Source organism: Pararge aegeria, chromosome 11, assembly GCF_905163445.1.
Source record: "Pararge aegeria chromosome 11, ilParAegt1.1, whole genome shotgun sequence".
Classification (NCBI taxonomy): Eukaryota; Metazoa; Arthropoda; class Insecta; order Lepidoptera; family Nymphalidae; genus Pararge; species Pararge aegeria.
The window spans coordinates 13,655,842-13,674,477 of record NC_053190.1 but is presented as its reverse complement, the minus strand read 5'-3'; the positions used below and the strand labels follow the sequence as shown (position 1 = coordinate 13,674,477).

The 18,636-nt window shown below is 36.1% G+C and overlaps 3 protein-coding genes across 4 annotated transcripts in view; 1 reads left to right on the top strand and 2 right to left on the bottom strand.

Annotated features, from left to right (window-relative positions):
- LOC120627486 overlaps positions 1-18,636 on the bottom strand; it is a 168,560-nt gene that overhangs the window by 85,621 nt on the left and 64,303 nt on the right. The window lies entirely within an intron of this gene.
- On the top strand, positions 3,381-5,917 carry LOC120627488. The gene is made up of 2 exons (XM_039895492.1): positions 3,381-3,771; positions 5,184-5,917. The coding sequence occupies exons 1-2, from the start codon at positions 3,603-3,605 to the stop codon at positions 5,852-5,854; spliced, it is 840 nt and encodes a 279-aa protein (XP_039751426.1). The 5' UTR covers positions 3,381-3,602; the 3' UTR covers positions 5,855-5,917.
- Positions 3,821-6,446, bottom strand: LOC120627487 (protein ALP1-like). The gene is made up of 2 exons (XM_039895491.1): positions 5,917-6,446; positions 3,821-5,007 (listed from the first exon to the last, which is right to left on the bottom strand). Exons 1-2 carry the CDS (start codon positions 6,219-6,221, stop codon positions 4,134-4,136), a joined length of 1,179 nt encoding a protein of 392 aa, XP_039751425.1. The 5' UTR covers positions 6,222-6,446; the 3' UTR covers positions 3,821-4,133.

Below are 18,636 nucleotides of genomic sequence, written 5' to 3'. Positions count from 1 at the left end.
GCCGGTAATGGTAAAATGATATGGTACTGAAAGTACCATCATCATTAGAGATTAAACTTCACGGGAGAATCTTAATCAATAGAGTAAGTTAGATACACATTCATTGATTGCAGTAAGAGTACCTTATTGATATCTGCGTAATATTATATAAATCAGACCAAGACACTATGAAAGCTAACATGGATTTTTAAAAAGTTACGAGATATTGCTCCAATAGACTTACTCAAAAAAATTTATTTAGCTCTGGCTCAATCCATAACAACCTACTGTATACCTGTATGGGGAGGTGCTGCCAAGACCAGATTTATTGACGTTGAAAGGGCTCAGCGATATTTGTTAAAGGTCATGCATTTTAAGTGTTTTCGGCATCCCACTAACTCATTATATGCCCTAAGCAATGTACTAACAGTCAGACAATTATATATACTCCTAGTAATCTTAAAAATTCATAAAACACTACACTTTGAGCCAATAACTTTAAATAATAGAACAAATAGTCGCATTGTCTCTACAGTTAACACAAAAACAGCCTTTGCCTCTAGGCAACTAAAGAAACAATCTTGTCTGCTGTATAATAGAATAAATAGAGTTTTGAATATTAATCCACTGAAACTGCATGACTGTAAAAAAACAGTAACAAATTGCTTAAAATCATTAACGTACTATGAGACAGAATCTCTCTTCCTGATTATAAATAAAAGCACACACATAAACACACACACACACACTCAAACACTTACACACACACACTCACACATTTGCATGCTTGCATGATTGATTTTGAAAAGTCATGTTATTAGTATATGTGTAAACTTTATATCGGAAAGAGCGAGACCTCCAAATACAGGTTTTTTCCAAACTTAAATGGAGGTCTTAGCCTATTGTTTTGTAATGAAATGTAGATAACAAATAAATAATTTTTCATTTTCATTTCATTTTTTTTTCTTTTTTTTCACTATATAACTTGCAATTTGGCAATCTTTTAGTATGAAACGGCTAGATATCAATGCTTACTACTAGCTTAATATTATAAATACGAAAGTGTTTTTGTTTGTATTTGCTTCAGGCCGTCACTAAGTAAGCTAATCGACTTGATGTTAGACTTGAGTTAGATGAAAGAACGGAGAGTAACATAGGTTACTTTTGGTCCTGGACAAGCATCAAATTATGAAGGTGGTTTACAAGTAATATTTGTATTTTACACCAAATATCGACTTTCCGTCACGTTCTAAACAAGTGCAGCTGGTAGTTAAATAAAATAAAGAATAATTTCTACATTCACGGAGTCTGATAGAATACAGGAGTGTGTTCATGCGAATAGAGCAGGTGTAGAAGTCTTTCGGGCTCATTTGGCGTGACCATACTCCTATAATTACTTGCATATTGATTTTGCTTTTTCGAAATTCAAATCTCTCACGTAAGACATCCTTATTATACGTCATCGTAATCAGAACATAATAATATAATATCTTTCGTGTTTAAATGACGCAAGATAAAAATGAAAGCGCACGTGGACACGCAAATTCACTGTCAGCGTCCAGTACAATTCGAACGTTTACGTCATTGTCTTCACCTGAAGGGCCCTCTGAAATATTCGGCGAGCTATACAAAGTGGAACAAATGAACTACCACTATTGTACTCCCTAGAGAAAGCTGCCTCATGAATTTCATATAAAACTAGTTGCTTCATGGCCTAGCATTTCTCTCTATCTCATCAGGCTTACTTTATTTGTACGACTATCAGTATTTAAACAAAGCTTCACAGGAATTTGAAGATGAATTTTTGAATGTTTATCTTGCATTGTTTTTAGAAATAGGTTGGTTGCTTAGGACGTCCTAAATAACCATTCGCAAAACCGTTGCCGCTTTAGTAGAATAAATTATATTAATACATGCTACTATCGCTACCAATCCGAACTTGGACTTGGTGTGGTAGACTACGGCCCTTCTCATTCTGAGAGGAGACTCATGCCCTGTAATAGGGCCGGTAATGGGCTGATGAAGATGATGATGACTACTGCGCTACTAAAGCGGTAAAGGTGGTATATCCCCACTAATATTATAAATGTGAATGTAAGTTTGTTTGTTACGCTTTCATGCAAAAACTACTAAACCGATCATCACGAAACTTTATACACATATTCTTGAAGGTATAAGAAGTAATATAGGATGCTTTTTATCCCGAAATCAAGCTCAGTTTTCTTGGGAGAGGGGACGAAAGTGTTTGAAGATTTTACACCAGGCTTAGCTATCCTAAATACATAGAGTGCTGCCACATTTATGAGGCACATGTCTTTCGAAAAACAAAAACAAAAGCGGACGAAGTCGCGGGTAACAGCTAGTAAGTTAATGAAACTATGCATGCATGAAATGAAAATACACTCTATTGAACACCTAACAGAAATGAAATTATAAACAATAACACAAAATAAAACACAGGTACAATGGGCGGCCTTATCGCTAAAAAGCTAAAAAAAGGGGAAAAAAAACAAAGACTTAAGGGTTAGGTTGTACACAAGAAGCAGTTACCAAATTAAATATATATATACTTATATATTATATTATACAAAGTACATGGTGGTGGTATGGTTTCATAAACTTCCTATATGTATTCCAAATTCTATCTCACCGTCACATTAAGTCGCATCGGGAAAGGGAAATTTAGTCGCGTCGGGAAAGTGAAATTTAGTTTAAAACAATTCTAACCTTTTTTGGATTGTACAAATGTAGTATTTTCATAGTACCCTACTTAATATAGTAATCCCATTAAAAAAATATATCTTTCCATTGCATCTTCTAAATCTTGTGCTATATCTGCTAAATATTTTGCTAGTTTGAGAAATTGCTGCCTATATACTTTCCGTTACGTAAATAAACTATGTACTTTTTCCTGACTTTTGGCTTGCAAACTTCGAAAATGCAGGGAATGGAATCTTTTAACATTTTTCACGATGTTTCACAAATAATGTACCTTATTATTGTGAAATATTCAAATGAAATCCTTTAATTTGACACTCCACTTAATCTCGTAACCCTATATAAAATTTTGTTTCCCCCATTTTGCCCCTTTTGCGATGAGAGTAAAAATATATTTTTATATGTTATCAAATTGAACAAGTGATATCTATAACAATTCTTTCAATTTCAATTTGATATCATTAATAGTAATACATAAAATCAACAGTGACCTCTATATCAGGTTGTAAAAGACGGACAATGTCGCATCATTTTTACGTTCTTGGTAATGGAACCTAAACTCATTTACTTGTGCAATTTGATAAAAAAAAACATATTAAAGCACTCTTTACAGGCGTTGAGCACTCAAAAGCCGAAATTAAATCGCCGAAAGTTCATACCCTAAGGGCGCTTGTACACGCTAAGAAAAAACGCCGGGCGTACCTAAGAATTCGTGTCGTAACTAGAAAATAACTGTGTACACTGCTCGCAGCGGTGCACGAAAAAAAATCTTGTCTGCGCAAGACACGACGCGGCGAACGTTGTTGCGGAGCGGCGGGGGGGCGGTGTAGTAGGGTTGAGCCAGCCCAGTTTTTGTTGTGCGTTGTGCGTTTGGTGTGGACGTGTATTGCAGCGTAGAGTACAAAATGGCTGATGAGTTACTTATAACTTTAGTAGAAGGACGACCGGTATTGTGGGACAAAACTTTAGACATATATAAAGATAAAAGACTCACATACGAAGCATGGAGAGAAATATTTACTATCTTAAACAAAGACTTCGACGAAATGACAAATGTCAAAAAAAATGAATATGGTAAGTACATACAACATATTACTATCTTTTTACAATTTTCAAAAATACAGATTACTAGATATATTCTATATAGCTATATATTATTATAAATATTAATCATTGTCGTTACCCACATTAAATACATCTACAATAAAAGATTTAAGTTGCAAGCAATCATAAGTTCAATAGCGCTAAGTAGCATACGGACACGGCTTTGCTAAAAACGATAATGACTAATACTTATAATAAAATACGTATAAACATGAAAAAAAATATAACATGTAATTGTTTATTTAAACAATATGGCAGGTAAGAATAATTCCTTGTTTCACACTTTTTGGATTAAAATTTAGTAGTCGGGTTTTAGTTTTAGAACTTATTTTTTATGTGTATTTATCTTGCCATGGCAGTGATCCTTCATCAGAGGAAAAATATTCAGTATATTTTTGACGAATTTCGTCTGCTGTGAGATTATTGCCTTCTAAATGCAATGGACTATTTAATCGGTCTCGATTGATTAAAGGCTCAACGTGACCTTCTTCTGTATGAATAAAATTTTGCAAAACGCAAGTAGTTTTTACAATAGCAACTGTTAAATCGAGACTTAAGTTTAAAGATCGGTGCAGAATTCTCCATTTGTTGGCCATTATTCCAAATGCACACTCGACGTATCTTCTTGCCCTTGTCAAGCGATAATTAAATATCTTTTGTTCTTTTGTGAGTTCGTTACCACCGTAGGGTCGAAGTACGTTAGCATGAAGTGCGAAAGCTTCATCAGCTACAAAAACATATGGTAATATATAGTTAGTATTTATTATAGAGCATGGGGATGGTATGTTTAACGTATTGTCAACAAGTTTTTTCCAAAACTGTGTTTCTTTGAAAACATTTGAATCACATTCTTTACCATACGACCCTACATCAATAAAAATGTAATTGTAGTTGGAATCCACAATAGCCATGAGAACAATAGAAAAGAAATGTTTATAATTTAAAAACATTGATCCACTTTCTTCGGGTTTAATTATTCTAATATGTTTCCCGTCCAGTGCTCCAAGACAGTGTGGAAAATTGGCATTTATTTCATATCTTTGTGCTATATTCAACCATTCTTCTTGTGTTGGCATCCGCATATAAACTGTAGATAATTCTGACCAAATATGATGAGTAACTTCACGTACAATGTTCGCTATTGTTTTTATTCCGATTCGAAAATCGAAATGAAGACGTGCGAAGGTATCTCCAGTTGCCATGTATCTGTAAAAAATTGTAACAATGTCTTAGAGCAAGAACACACTTGCAACTTGCAGTGCGATTAATTGCAAGTGTGTTCTTACTCTTACAATGAGGTCATTTCCTTTTTTATATGAAGTTTATGTCTACTTGCAATAGATGGTACCTACTTTCTAACGGTAGTTCGTTTTTTGTTTCAGCAAAGTCTACAGCAAAAAAATGGACAAGTTTGCGAGATAGGTGGATGAAATGTCACAGAAGACTTAAAGAAATGAAATCGGGATCGGGTGCTAAGAAGATTCGTAAATGTGATTTTTACGACGAAATGTTATTTTTGACAAAAATTGTAACACGCCGAGACACTGAGTCAAATATACCCGAAACAACAAACGTGGAAAAAAGTCCCGTAGAACATACACCGATCGCGAAAAAAAAGAAACAGGATGTTAGCGAGGTGGACAAAAATATGGCAGAATTTATAAAGGCTGTTACCAAAGAAGAAGAGAGCCGTGCCATGTCATTTTTTAAAAGTATAGCTCCGAGTGTTGATAAGTTCAGTGATGAGGAAATGGTGGATTTCCAGTTTGAAGTTTTAAAACTTGTGCGTTCTACGCAACAACGAAAGGGAAGTGATGTTCAGCATCAATGGAGTACTGAGTATTACAAAACAACGCAGCCTTCTACGTCGTCATTTAACGTACCCGGCCCATCATACTCGACTCGACCAGGTTACAGTACTCAAAAATCTACATCCATTGAATTTGACACCGAAACTATTAGTAGTGTGGAAACATCGCATACAGATGAATTTCACTTTGACTTTTCTGAAGAATATGAACATGTGGAGTCTGTTGAATTTGGAAACATGTAACACTTCAAAGACATTTATTATTGTATAACGTTCAAATCAATATGCTTAAAAAAATTACTTACCTTAATGTTACGGCCAATCTAATGTATGGAGGAATACTTTCTCGCATTTTGGTATTTTCATGTCGTATATTATTTTCTATTGTTGTCAAAAGCTTGTCAAACGTAGACATTTTCATGCGAAAATAATCCACAAATTTTTCCTCATGTTGTCGCATGACACGGTAAAGGGTAATGAACCCGCCAAACCCATTTTTCTCTTGTATAATTGGATGAACCCAGTAAAGTCTCTTGTTTTTTGTTTCCTTTTTTATTTTGTTATAATAATAATATGCAATTATCATTCTTTTTTGCTTTGTAGTTAACATTTATATAAATAAACGAAACTCACTGATTACACTTGTTATTACTTGCGCGCCCTACGCCCGACTGTCGACTGCACGAAAAGAATCGTGTCGTGTACACGTTTCCATTGGTCTTGTCTGCGGAAGACACGAAAAGTTTTCGTGTGTGGAACAGACAAAATTCTTGTCGTCTACACGAAAAATTTGTCTTGTCTGTCGCAGGAACGGCAAATTTTCTTAGCGTGTACAAGCGCCCTAAAAGAGAGCACACAGTCGTCGGCCCTAGGCAACTTGTAGCAAAGCTGTTTCCGTGCTAAAATACGTTACTTATTCGTAACTTGCAAACAGCGCTGAATCCTGAAATGTTTATGGCCCATTCCGATGTTATTTGCTACATGAAACCCGTGTTTTCATACCTTTTTTAATGTTTCAAGCAAAACGAGGTCACGCCAAAATTGAGCTGCAGGTTTTTTACTCCTTGTAATTTCCGTACCACACGCCACATGCAAGGAAAGCTAGTTGGAAAAAAAAAACCCTGTAGTTACGGTTTCAAAAATAATCAATATCAACAGCAAAGTAATACTCTAACTAGCACTGTTCCTTTTTTGGCTTTACAGTGTCGATATCACCATCATCAGATATGCAGGTTTCCGCACGATTTAAACTGAAAGTTAAGGTGCGTGCCAGGAATAGAACTTGTTCCCTCCGAAAAGAAGGCCGAAGTTTTAAACACTACAGACAACCTCTTTCTCTATTGATCACCCACGTGGGCTAACTCTTCTTTTCACTAATGTTATAAATACGAAATGTTCTGTGACAAATCAACCTCCTAACTTTCCTTTTTTAATATCAGTAAAATAAAAATCATTACTTAAACTCTAATACATTTCAAAACTTTAATTCTTATACAAAATCACGAAAATTCTAGTATTTTAAGAATGAAAAAATTGCACTTTAAAGCTACCCGATAAAACCGTGTTATTAATAGGCTACCATTACACTTATTTATTAAATATCACATCTATATAAAAAAATCCCTCATCTGTTGCTGCATAAAAGAACAATCCAGTAGCATAACCCCCCATTCATATTATTAGTAGGTCTATACCTACTAATATGACATAAAACTGGATGTTGTATAGTTTCTGGAGGTATTATGAATAATATTATGCATGTAAAGCTAAAATAGGTTAATGAGACTTCCGTGCTCATGTTTTTTTTTAATTTGGTATAAAATTTATATCTCTGTGTCTACACATCAGCCTAATTAATGTTATTCTTTAGTGTATATTATATTATTATAATAACGAGTCGAGTCACCTATTGTTGACCAGTCTGGTCAACATCAGGCACCCTAAGTAAGTATAAGATTTCCAAGCTAGTAATCGTCGAGTAGGTGAGAATGACGACATCAAACGAGTATCTAATAAACTTTGAGTTTGAGTAGCTAATAAACGGTTCATGAAATTACCACAATCCGCTTATTGGCACCTTACGAAAAAGAAGAGCTATACTAAGCTGTCAATTTGCTGAGATACGATACAAATAAACCTGGCATAACGTCATAGTAATTACGCAAAGTTATTAATAAGGCTCCCCAAGAGTAAAATTAGCTGACGAAGTTGCGAACATCTCCTTGTACTAAACTGAACTAGAACTTTATTTTCCAAACGATTAAAACTCAAATATTAAGTCTAAAGAAGCTACTCTCTTATATACCATAAAGTTTGCTTGTACGCCCGAACTTTAGTTTAAAATTTCGGTTGACTCAACACAGTGAAACGACGCGGTTATTAAATTTCCTTTTATCGAGTGAAATTTTATATGTACGGTATGTTAACGCGGAGTCGACGTAATCGAAAAATAGCTTTGTTGGTGCAGTGCATACTTTTTATTCCATGTCATCATGTCAACCAATGGACGTCCACCGCTAGACATAGGTCTTTGGAAGGAGTTTGAGATACCACGCTACCCACGACTCGTTAGATATCATCTGTCCAACTCGTGCGGGTCTACGTTTACCGGTAGCCATTCCATAAAGTCTCTATATACCTTTTTTGTAAATAATGTTTATTTTCTTAAGTTGGAAAATCAGCATTATCATCATCATCATAGCAACCCATTACCGGCCCATTCCAGGGCACGGGTCTCCTCCCACAATGAGAAGGGGCCCTGGCCCAGTGCAGATTGGCGGACTTCACACACCTTTGAGAACGTTATGGTGAACTCTCAGGTATGTAGGTTTCCTCACGACGTTTTCCTTCATCGTTGAGAAAGTTATATTTTAATTGCTTAAAACCACATAAAGTAGAAAAGTAAGAGGTGCGTGCCGGGATTCGAACTCGCTGCCCCGAAAGTCGAAGTCCTACCCACTGGGCTATCACCACTTCGAAAACCGCTTGGAAAATGCCTATTATTAATTCGTTAGTGTACACCCGTTCTCTGTAGTGGCTTAGATGATTACAGTAACCAATAGTTTAGTCCATTTAACAAATTCAAGTTACCAATGAGAAAAAAATTGTATTTCTGGAATGCCAGCAAGTGTTTTTAAAATAAAAATCCAATTTCGGAACGTACAGACAGGCCGTACGAACGAAACGAGTTTGCAACAAAACGAAAGAATATAAAGAACGAATGTGGGAATCATACGAAGGGTTTGAAAATCCAGCATTGAGATAATAATAGGCCATTTCCATTTTCCTTTCCTTCTCCGCGAAACGGCTATACATCAATGTCAAGCCGAGTCCAATCTTCGAGGCAAATTGGGATTAATAATGGCTAACAAAGAAAGAAGCCCGCCGCATTTATTCTCGTGATTACTGAAACAAATTGACAAGCGAAAGTTTTGGTAAGATGTTGGATGAATGGATGCGCAGCGTACCAAAGGAATTGTGAGGCTTTTTTATTGATACATTTTGTTTTAGCTAAGCACAAAAGAAGCGGTGATAGCCCAGTGGGTACAAATACAGCTTAGCTTTCGGGGGGATGAGTTCAAATCCCAGAACGCACCTCTATCTATTTTAAGTTATGTGCGTCTTTATCAATTGAAATATCACTTGCTCTAACAGGAAAACATAGTCTGTCTTATCCCGCAGACAAAATTTAAAAAAACGTTCGCCATAAGGCCGCCATAAATAAAATTCAGAAATGCCTTGAACGGTTTCGAAACCACAAAATTTCGGTAAAGATTCAAGCTTTCTAATCACTAGAACATATTGCGACTCTTCACGGGAATTGAATTACTGACCTTTGATAAACTCTTAATTCAAGAAGCGCCGTGCGAGTACGCCTTGTGTAAAACAAACAATGACTTTATCTATTGGATAGAAGCAGGCGTTATTTTTCGTAAATCCATAATATATTAAGGAAATTAAGCTTTATTTCCTATACTCCGCGAACAGCAGGAGAATCTGTATGGTGTAATTCATAATTTCTTCAATCCGTATACTTCACACCAAACAGGTCCTATTATTAAGTCTAAATAATTGTTAAGTCTTAACATTTAGTATAGCAAATTAATATTAATTTTCATAATGACTTTATCGAAAATATTGACCTAAAATCTTACACAACATACCTTGTTTACAATAGCGGAAACAACCACAAAAATATAAAAAATACGTATGAAGTTACAACCATATGTTTACATACGAATGTCAGCAACGTTCTAATATGTAGATCTGGTAACGTTATATGTAGATCAATGCAAAAATTGTCGCGGCCACTAGTGCGCTGTAAACAACCAATAAATAACTAGTGACATCGGATTGTGACCGCAACACACTATAGCCGCATTTCAGCAGCCCAATTTCAAATAACAAATATAAAACTTGCCTGCATTAGAAACATGTTTGCCATAGCCATGACATGCCAAAAGTTAATGACTAGCGCGTATGCAATTCTCTAGTTAATTTTGCACACAAGCGAGAATACGTATTTTTCTGACAAATTCAATAGTACTTAGGTACATCCATTTTTATAAATTGTAACAACATGCAACTGTCTTGCAAGAAGTAGTAACAGAAACGCGGTTTAAAATTTATCTTTATGACGACCTCCCCGGTGCAACGGTAAGCGCTGTGAATTTAAGTGGGATGTCCCGGGATCGATTCCCGGCAGACGAATTTTGGGAATTTATATTTTCTCTTGTGGAAGGCTTTAGTCGTGGCTAGTTACCACCCTACCGAAAAGACGTACCGCTAAGTTATTTAGTGTTCTGGTGTGATGTTGCGTAGAAACCGATTAGGGGTAAGGCTACCATACTCCCGAACAGGAAAGCCGCCTACCATCTTAGACTGCATCATCACTTACCACCAGTTGAGATTACAGTCAAGGGCGAATGACTATTTTCTGAGTTAATAACTATTCGGGGTCTAATAGTTAAAGATCGCAGCTTTGCTTTGGCAAAGTGTTTGTAGGTAGCGTTAACATGGACCCGAGGTTACTCCCGAGGCTCCTCGTGGAAGACTGCCTCTACTTTGGCTTTTCCTGAGTTTGGTCGCAAAACCGACCTCGGTGGTAAGAGTCTCGAGATGTAAGACCGAAGAAGCACGCTCGAAGAAAGACTTGTCATTCAAAATAGGTAATGCACATGCAGGGCAGCTTTGTGGCGGGTCGTTGCCGATTCGCTACGCCACGGCCAAAACAGCGGGTACCTCGCGCTTAGGTGCCCTTTAAACTGCTTACTTGAGCTTTACCTCAGACAGACTGAGGTGACGCAACGAGGTGGACGAAAGACATAATTAATAACAGGAAGCCACTGTATACAAGTTCCACGAGACCGTAAAATCCCTGCAAGAGACATAATTATGTTCAGCAGTCGACGTTATCGGTCCAAACGACGGGGAAGATTTCTTACTAATAAATCAGGTTTTATATCAATATCGTATATAGGTCAGCCTCTTTGTAAACCTCCCAGAATATGGAATATGGAGTTTTCACGTAGAATTCAGTAGAAATACGTTCGTAAAACCCAATAAAGTTATGATATCTTACGATGCCAATTCGGTGCTATTGGAGAGTATTTATAGACCTAACACTCCCGTTTTATATGTTCGAAAGGAGAGAAATAAAATATGGATATTATTGTCAGTGCTTTAATATTTGTGACCGGGTACTTTTAGAGTTATCACCTATTAGGTAGCTCTGTTTTATATTTAAAACAAGAAGAGTCTTGTTAGGTTGTGGATATATTGAAATAACTTATAGAGCCAAATTCACAATTCACAACCGTTTATTTTTAACTAGCTGTTGCCCACGCCTTCGTCTGCGTTTGATTTTGTTTTTTGATGTGGCATTAGATTTAGTTGTAGTTCTAAAAAAAATTAATGTATTTAGTATCGCTAAGCTTTAAATGAGGGGTTTGCTGCTGTCAGCTGAGGAGTTCCGTCCTCTATCTCCAACCACAGTTTGGGCAAAATTAAATACATATTATGACCTCTTTAGTGAAAAATAATTATTTAAATCGGTTATAATTTGTCGGAGTTATGGTGTAAAAACGTCAAACACTTTCATCCCCCCCAAAGGAACCGAGCTTCATGTCGGGATAAAAAGTATCCTATATTACTTCTAACACTTCCAAAAATATGTGTATAAAGTTTCATGAGGATCGGTTAAGTAGTTTTTGCGTGAAAGCGTAACAAACAAACTTACATTGACATTTATAATATGAGTAGGGATAGGGATAGGGATAGGGATTGTAAAAACAAACATTATTTTTGCTGCATTACTTTTTGATTGCCGTAGACAGAAAATCAAAAAAAATACAAAACAAAATTAGTAAAAGTAATAAAACGCCATAGATCTTCACACCAATTCACACCATTCTTCAAAGATGTAATTAGTAACTGGATCGATACTTAAATTTTTTATTGTTCAAGTATTGAACAAGCCTGTCTATGTCATACCTATGTCATCTAAGCACTCAAAGGGATACATAAATTTGAATGTTTTTTTTTATTACGAACGTATCGCTTTTGGGCAAGTTCTTAGACATGTTTCCCAGATATAGGCTAGGGGTCGGCACGATGGTAAGGCTTATTACCTACTATGTTACATATAAAACCATTTTAACATTCTTTAATTTGCCCTCGTCATGAGTTTTTAAACAATAGTTGTGATGCGATTAAAGTTGATCATATAAAGGGTAAATAGGCTTTTTTCACCTTCTTGAAAAATTTAGTTACATCGCAGTATGAGTCGCCTGCATACGCTTAGGAATCTAAGATGACCTTGCGGGATTACGGCTAACTACTTCGATGAGTGTTTAGTTATGAGAGTACTTACTGATAAGAATATAATAGACGTAGAACTGAAGTCGATAAATTATATTATGGGTTTTTAAACAAAATGAAGCAGTATAACTGACCATTGCATATTCAGCATTAATTTGAATACTTTAACGACATTGAAACGGACGTACGGACAGGTAACAAATTAATTCTTCAGAACCTTCGGAAGCTTAATAACGCACCGATAAAACTCCTACGTTTTGGAACTCTGTTAACGGTTATTAGGTCAACGGTGACATGAATTAAGTTTCTAGAATGAGATGATATCGAGAGCTTATTTAGATACGTATGGTATATAATATCTTTGTTAAAAACTGGAATTTAGAAGGAAACAGTTCATCATCATCAAAAGCCTATGACAGTCCGCTGCTGGTTTAAAGGCCTCCGCCAGAGGGAGGTTCTGCCCACAATCACCTCGCTGGCAGAGGCGTGCACAAGATTATTGACCAGGGTATGCATAAAGCTGAAAAATGGCATAAAAAGGAAAAATCCTCCTCCTAATCGAGTTATATGAAATTTTAAGGGTAGGCAGTGCATTAATGCATATGAAATGCACGCTACTGCTCGCTGGGCAGATGGGTAGGTGATCGTAGTTGATGGTAGTAGCAGTACAGAGGACGCCGCTGCCCGTTCTCTGTTATATTCCCTTAGTCACCTCGTGAGACACCCTTGGGAAAAGGAGGGTGGTGACAACTGTGTTCTAATCTGCCGTCACAACAGACACACCACAAGGAGACACTTAAGACATCGCAAATCTGTCGATGACGCTGTATAATGAAACATTTATTGACTTTTAAGGAGTTAGGTACTGCTTTTAACTGGTGACAAGAAACTGTCTGCAAAGTTTAGTGACTTTTATTACGGTAATTTGGATGGTAAAATTTATGTTACTGCTTGGCGACCAAGTGTTAATCTTATACAAATATATAAGCTGCAGAGTTTGTTTGTTTGTTTACTTGAACGCGATGATCTCAGGAACTACTGGTCCGATTTGAAAAAATAAATCTGTGATGGAAAGCCCATTTATCATCACGCTAAGACCAATAGGAGCATAGCAAAAATGAAAAATGTTTTAAAATCGTGTTTTTTTTTCTTTTCGAGAGCTTCTACTGCGTGCTCTGCGTTAACGGTAAAATCATGTATAGGAAAATTGTTCTTCTTTAAACGTTCTAAAAAAGAGTCGACGACAGTATATGTCTATCTTTTAAAGTTGACTTATAAGTGGACGAAGTCGCGAGAGACCGCTAGTTTAGCTATAAAACTCCATTTGGATCCACCATAGTGCTAAGGAATAAAGTCATGAAATGGTCGGTAATGCGTAGTGACTTTTGTGATCGTTTGGACAGCAAAATTTATGCCACAGACTCGGGGTCACCCAAGAGTTAAATTTAGAATAACGAGTACTTTATGGTGTTCTAAATCTATTTTCAATAGGAGTGGAAACGCGAAGGTAAGTTGTCCTTGACCCATAGTTATTTGGGACAGGAATGACGTCACCGCAACGTCACCGATACCCTAACCGGAATGCGGCTGAATGAACGGGCCAAGCACGATCTCGGTCTGAATTATTATATCCGCTTTGCTTAACCACTTTCTAACTTTATAAATTTGAGCGATTTGACAATTTGCATGTTAATTACTATGATATTGAGAGATCGTGGTGTTGCCGCCTTTCAATGGTCTTGGCAAAGTTTTTAAAAATGTTTGCTATTCTGTAAAACGTTAGCTGCGCCTCGCTGTGTTACCCGCGCTGAATAAGTCGTGCAGTTGCTTTGTCAGGACGTGAAGGCAGTGGCGCGCACTGGGTTTCTTACCAGGGTATGCATACAGCAGGAAAATTGGATAATAATGCAAAAATACTCCTCCTGTACGAGTTTTATATCAATTTTAGGGTGGGCAGTGCTTTTGTGCATGTATGAAGTGCACGCCACTACGTGAAGGTATAACTATATTTGGTGTTAAGTTACGAACGTTTCTGTGATCCATCCTTGGGAATTTAATGTTTTTCCCAATGCCTATGTTCTACGAATAACCCTATGTCAATAATCAAATCGATTGGTTACTTGGTTACGGTGTGAATTAACTACAAACAAACACACTTTCGGATTTATAATTTAGTAGTACTATTTCTTGCTTTCAGTTCTACGCAAAATTTCGTAAATATATTACTACATTCCTAATATTCTTATTTAGTATCAATGCCCTTCCCAACTATAAAAAGAATGCGCCTCTCAGAGTGTGTAGGTAGTAACCATGCTAAGTAAATGCCGATAAGTGGATCTTAGCTGCTTTAAGAACATTATGGAGAAATTTTAGGCATTCAGGTTTCCTTTTTTTTTATTTCACTGAAAATTAGCCCGGCAGTTACTCGTTTTAAACCCATACGCCATGTCCGTTTCTACACGACCGGAACGTTTAATCGCTTAGCGGCACGTCTTTGTCGTTAGGTTAGTAAATAACCACGACCGAGGCCCCTAACAAATCCGCACGATATTTGCCTACTATAAGGCAACATACGATGCTAAACCTAGATGTTAAATATTTGAATAAGAACTCTTTATATTGCCATCTTCATCATTCAAAGATTAAATAAAAACTTTTAACATAGTTATTTGAGTCTCCGTGGGCAGCTTTTACATATCCAGTCCACCGCACTCTGAAAAAACTTCAATCTATCGACTACCCTTGACATAAAAATAGGTGGGTAGTTACATATAATTTGAAATACTCTTTAGAAATTTTCCATTAATGTGGTAAGTTTGATCTCTTATGTTATAATTTAATGAAAATGACAGATATTATGTTTGACATGCATGAAGCATGTCAAACATAATATCTGTTAGCAAGACAGGATTTTATTTTTTAACACAATAGATCCAGTCATTTATGCGCGAAAAAACATTCAGATATCACTTTTCAAAGTTTAAAGACTATTCTTCCGGTCATAGAAACTGCATTCGAAAAAGCAGTTACAAAAATATTTTCATACAGACAAAAAACAGCAGAAGGCTAACTACTCTCCTATGCCCCAGTTTAATGAAACCTTTTTTTGATTGCATCGCATACTGCATATGAAAAATCCGAATGCTTTTTAACTAGTGATAAAACTGTGAACGTGGTTACTTTTAACGAGCTAACTGCGTTTTGGTCCTATTTTGTGCCCCAACAAAATCACATCATATGAATATGCAAAATTATACAACTCCCCTTTGTTAAATCATCAAAGTGAATAGTCTGAAATTATTTACAAGCGCAGCGGTGGCGGTTCGATCCCGGTCAGGGGCAATTTGGGATACTTTATAATTAATACAATAGCTAAATCAAAAGATTTGCAGATTAATCATACTAAAGTAATATAATAAAATAATAAATAATAATCCGTATTAAACTATTTTTTTTCTTTCTTGTCTTACGTTTTAAAAAAAGAATTAAAACAAGTGCATTAAAGTTAATAAAACCATTAAATATAAAACATAGTCAACACCTTAATGTAATAAAAATATTGCTACTAACTGACAGAAGGGATGAGTCTTTTTACGTTATAGGAATTAACCTATTCGATCATTTCTTTCCATACAACTTGGAATCGAGTAGAATGGTCAGATTATAATTTATGATGCAAAACATTTTTATATTTAATTTCTTTTTTGATTAAATTATTCCCATCTATAAATTTTATATGCTACACGACTGGCAATATTCATGTGTAATCTTTAGTCAATACATAACTATAACCTAAAATAAACTATTTAAAAACTAAATAAAATCTAAAACGTCCTCGAAACCACCGCAGCGAGGCACAGTTCCTAAGATGCTGGCAGCATTTCCCCTCTGGATGGCCAAACTAATTCGTTGGCCAAGGTAACTGCCCGCTCTAGGATCACCGGTAGACTCGATAACCCTTTTCGATAATTCTTTGAAAAGGGCTCTTGCCTCCGGACCCCACGGTCCCAAAGTCTCTACACCAAAAGGCACAAAAATTAAGCTGCTATCCAGGTTTTCATATTTACGCCTCTTGGCCTGCTCGGCACTGGAAGCAGCCGCACCTACCATTGACGAAGTGGCCTGGATGTGTGATGCAGCTAGGGTATCAACACAAGTTGCATCCCACAGAAGTGACCTTCCAAGCCTCCAAGGTATGAGCGTCATACCATCAGGTCTCTTGCCATCGCTCCGCGCCAAACCAATAGGTTCTAATACAGCTGGTACGTGAGCGGTAGCTAGAGAACGTCGGATGATGTCGTTGATGGTGCTATGGCGAGAGAAGCGACCAGCGCTTCTTGAACAGGAGAGTCCATGGTGACCGTAGGTGTCAACGCTGTCACCGCAGTGGCATCGATGAGGCTGAATTATAGAGGCGCCAAGCCTAAGACCAATCACCACCAATAGAGTGGTGTGGTCTAACATAGTGCCCAGGTTAGCTGAAGGGAGAGCATGTAGCCAGTAGCCGGACTCCTTAGCAGAGAGAGCGAGAAGACGAGCACGGTCTCTTTTAGATGGCATTTGGTCTTATTAATTATTATCTTTAGTCTAATTATTTTCAAACTAAAATCTTTTGTTATATATATATAAGTAACAGTTTATTTAAAACAATAATTGCGGAATAAATAAGCCTCAAAGTAGCGGTACAAAGATGACTGATGAAAATATTTAAATGTTCGATTTATTTAATTTCGAAACCGATTTACGATAGCTGTGGTTGTTCGTTATGCGTGGCATGCACTAAGTGGGCGGTAATCAATACAGTACGATATTATCTGTATTATTTACCGGAAAAAATATGAAACTTGATGGGCGTGCACCTGTCAAAATTATCGTCCTAAATTAGACGAAGCATAATAAGACAAGTAAGAAAGAATTGACAAGTATAAGAGCAATTGCTGAATTTCTTATAAGTACTTAGCTATCACCCGTATCACTGGAACGGTGGAACTTCTCTTTTATTATAATTATAAATAGCAAAAGGGCAATTAACTTAATCCGTTGCCGACCTTTGATGGTAATGCCTCAGCTGTAAATATTCAATCTCAGTTAAAAATTTAAATTTCCCGACAAAGAAAAACCAGGGATTAAATAAAACGGGACTTCATAAACTACGGAAAAATGATTAAAGTGAATCTAATTTACATAAAATGCTCACTTTTTCTTGCAGTCAACTGAAACTGACAGATATGGCGCGAGCCAAGTGTAAAGTTGAAGATGTTTGTTAGGCATTGAAGATAGGTGCAAATATAATTTCATTAAAAAAAAATCAAATTCATTTGTTTCAAGTAGACCTTATATAATCAATTTTGAAAAGTCAAATTTGTCTGTTTGTAGTGACTCTACCACCGGTTCGGAAGACAGATTCTACGGAGAAGAAGCCGTTAAGAAATTCAGCAATTGCTCTTTTCCAACATCATTATACAATCATTGTTCTATCTTGAGATGAAAGCGCTCCGGCTTCCAAGAAACCTTGTCATTAAGAAATTTATCAATGGTAACCTTGATTAGATCGAATGTGTTTTAGAAGGTAAATCTAATATTTCCTTCGGTATCATGGTATTAAAACATATACTTAACCCCCAGAAGGTTTTTTAGTAAATGTCTTATTGTGTAAACAATATTTCATTTACTTTTAGTCTAAAGATCGTTTTGAAAATATAAAAATATAGTGAAACATACATTAGTACAAAATTAACTGTATTATTCTTAATTTATTTGAAACCATATTTTCTTCAATGTTAAAACAAACTTTACATTAAAAGTAATAAAAGATTGTGAACACCATAAAACATCTTAAAAGGAATAGAGTATATCTAGTAACTGCACCTGAAATTATTCTACAATTTTAGGAGTTTACTTGATTAAGGGCCTGTTTTAATGGAAAATTTGTCATTTGCTGATAATATTAATTAACGTGTCACCGTCAGCAATTTGTTACAATTATTTTCTGATTAGCGTTCACGTCGTAACCAATGCCAAATTTTAATTTGAATACTTATACATTAAAATATAATTAATAAAATGAATAAAAGTGAAATTTAACATGACTTGATAGCGCAGTGGTGAGTGATGTAGCCTTTTAACTGGGAGGTCGGAGGTATACAATTTTTTTAATATCGGTTTTCTCTAATTTATAGATCTTTATTTTTATGTAGTCTAACCTG

Bases quoted from the DNA above. Each gene is read 5' to 3' on its own strand.
- LOC120627488 (XM_039895492.1), top strand. From the start codon at position 3,603: ATGGCTGATGAGTTACTTATAACTTTAGTAGAAGGACGACCGGTATTG. The intron at 3,772-5,183 runs GTAAGTACATAC...TTTTTGTTTCAG, and splicing joins TGTCAAAAAAAATGAATATG to CAAAGTCTACAGCAAAAAAA.
- LOC120627487 (XM_039895491.1), bottom strand. From the start codon at position 6,221: ATGTTAACTACAAAGCAAAAAAGAATGATAATTGCATATTATTATTAT. The intron at 5,008-5,916 runs GTAAGTAATTTT...AATTTTTTACAG, and splicing joins AGATTGGCCGTAACATTAAG to ATACATGGCAACTGGAGATA.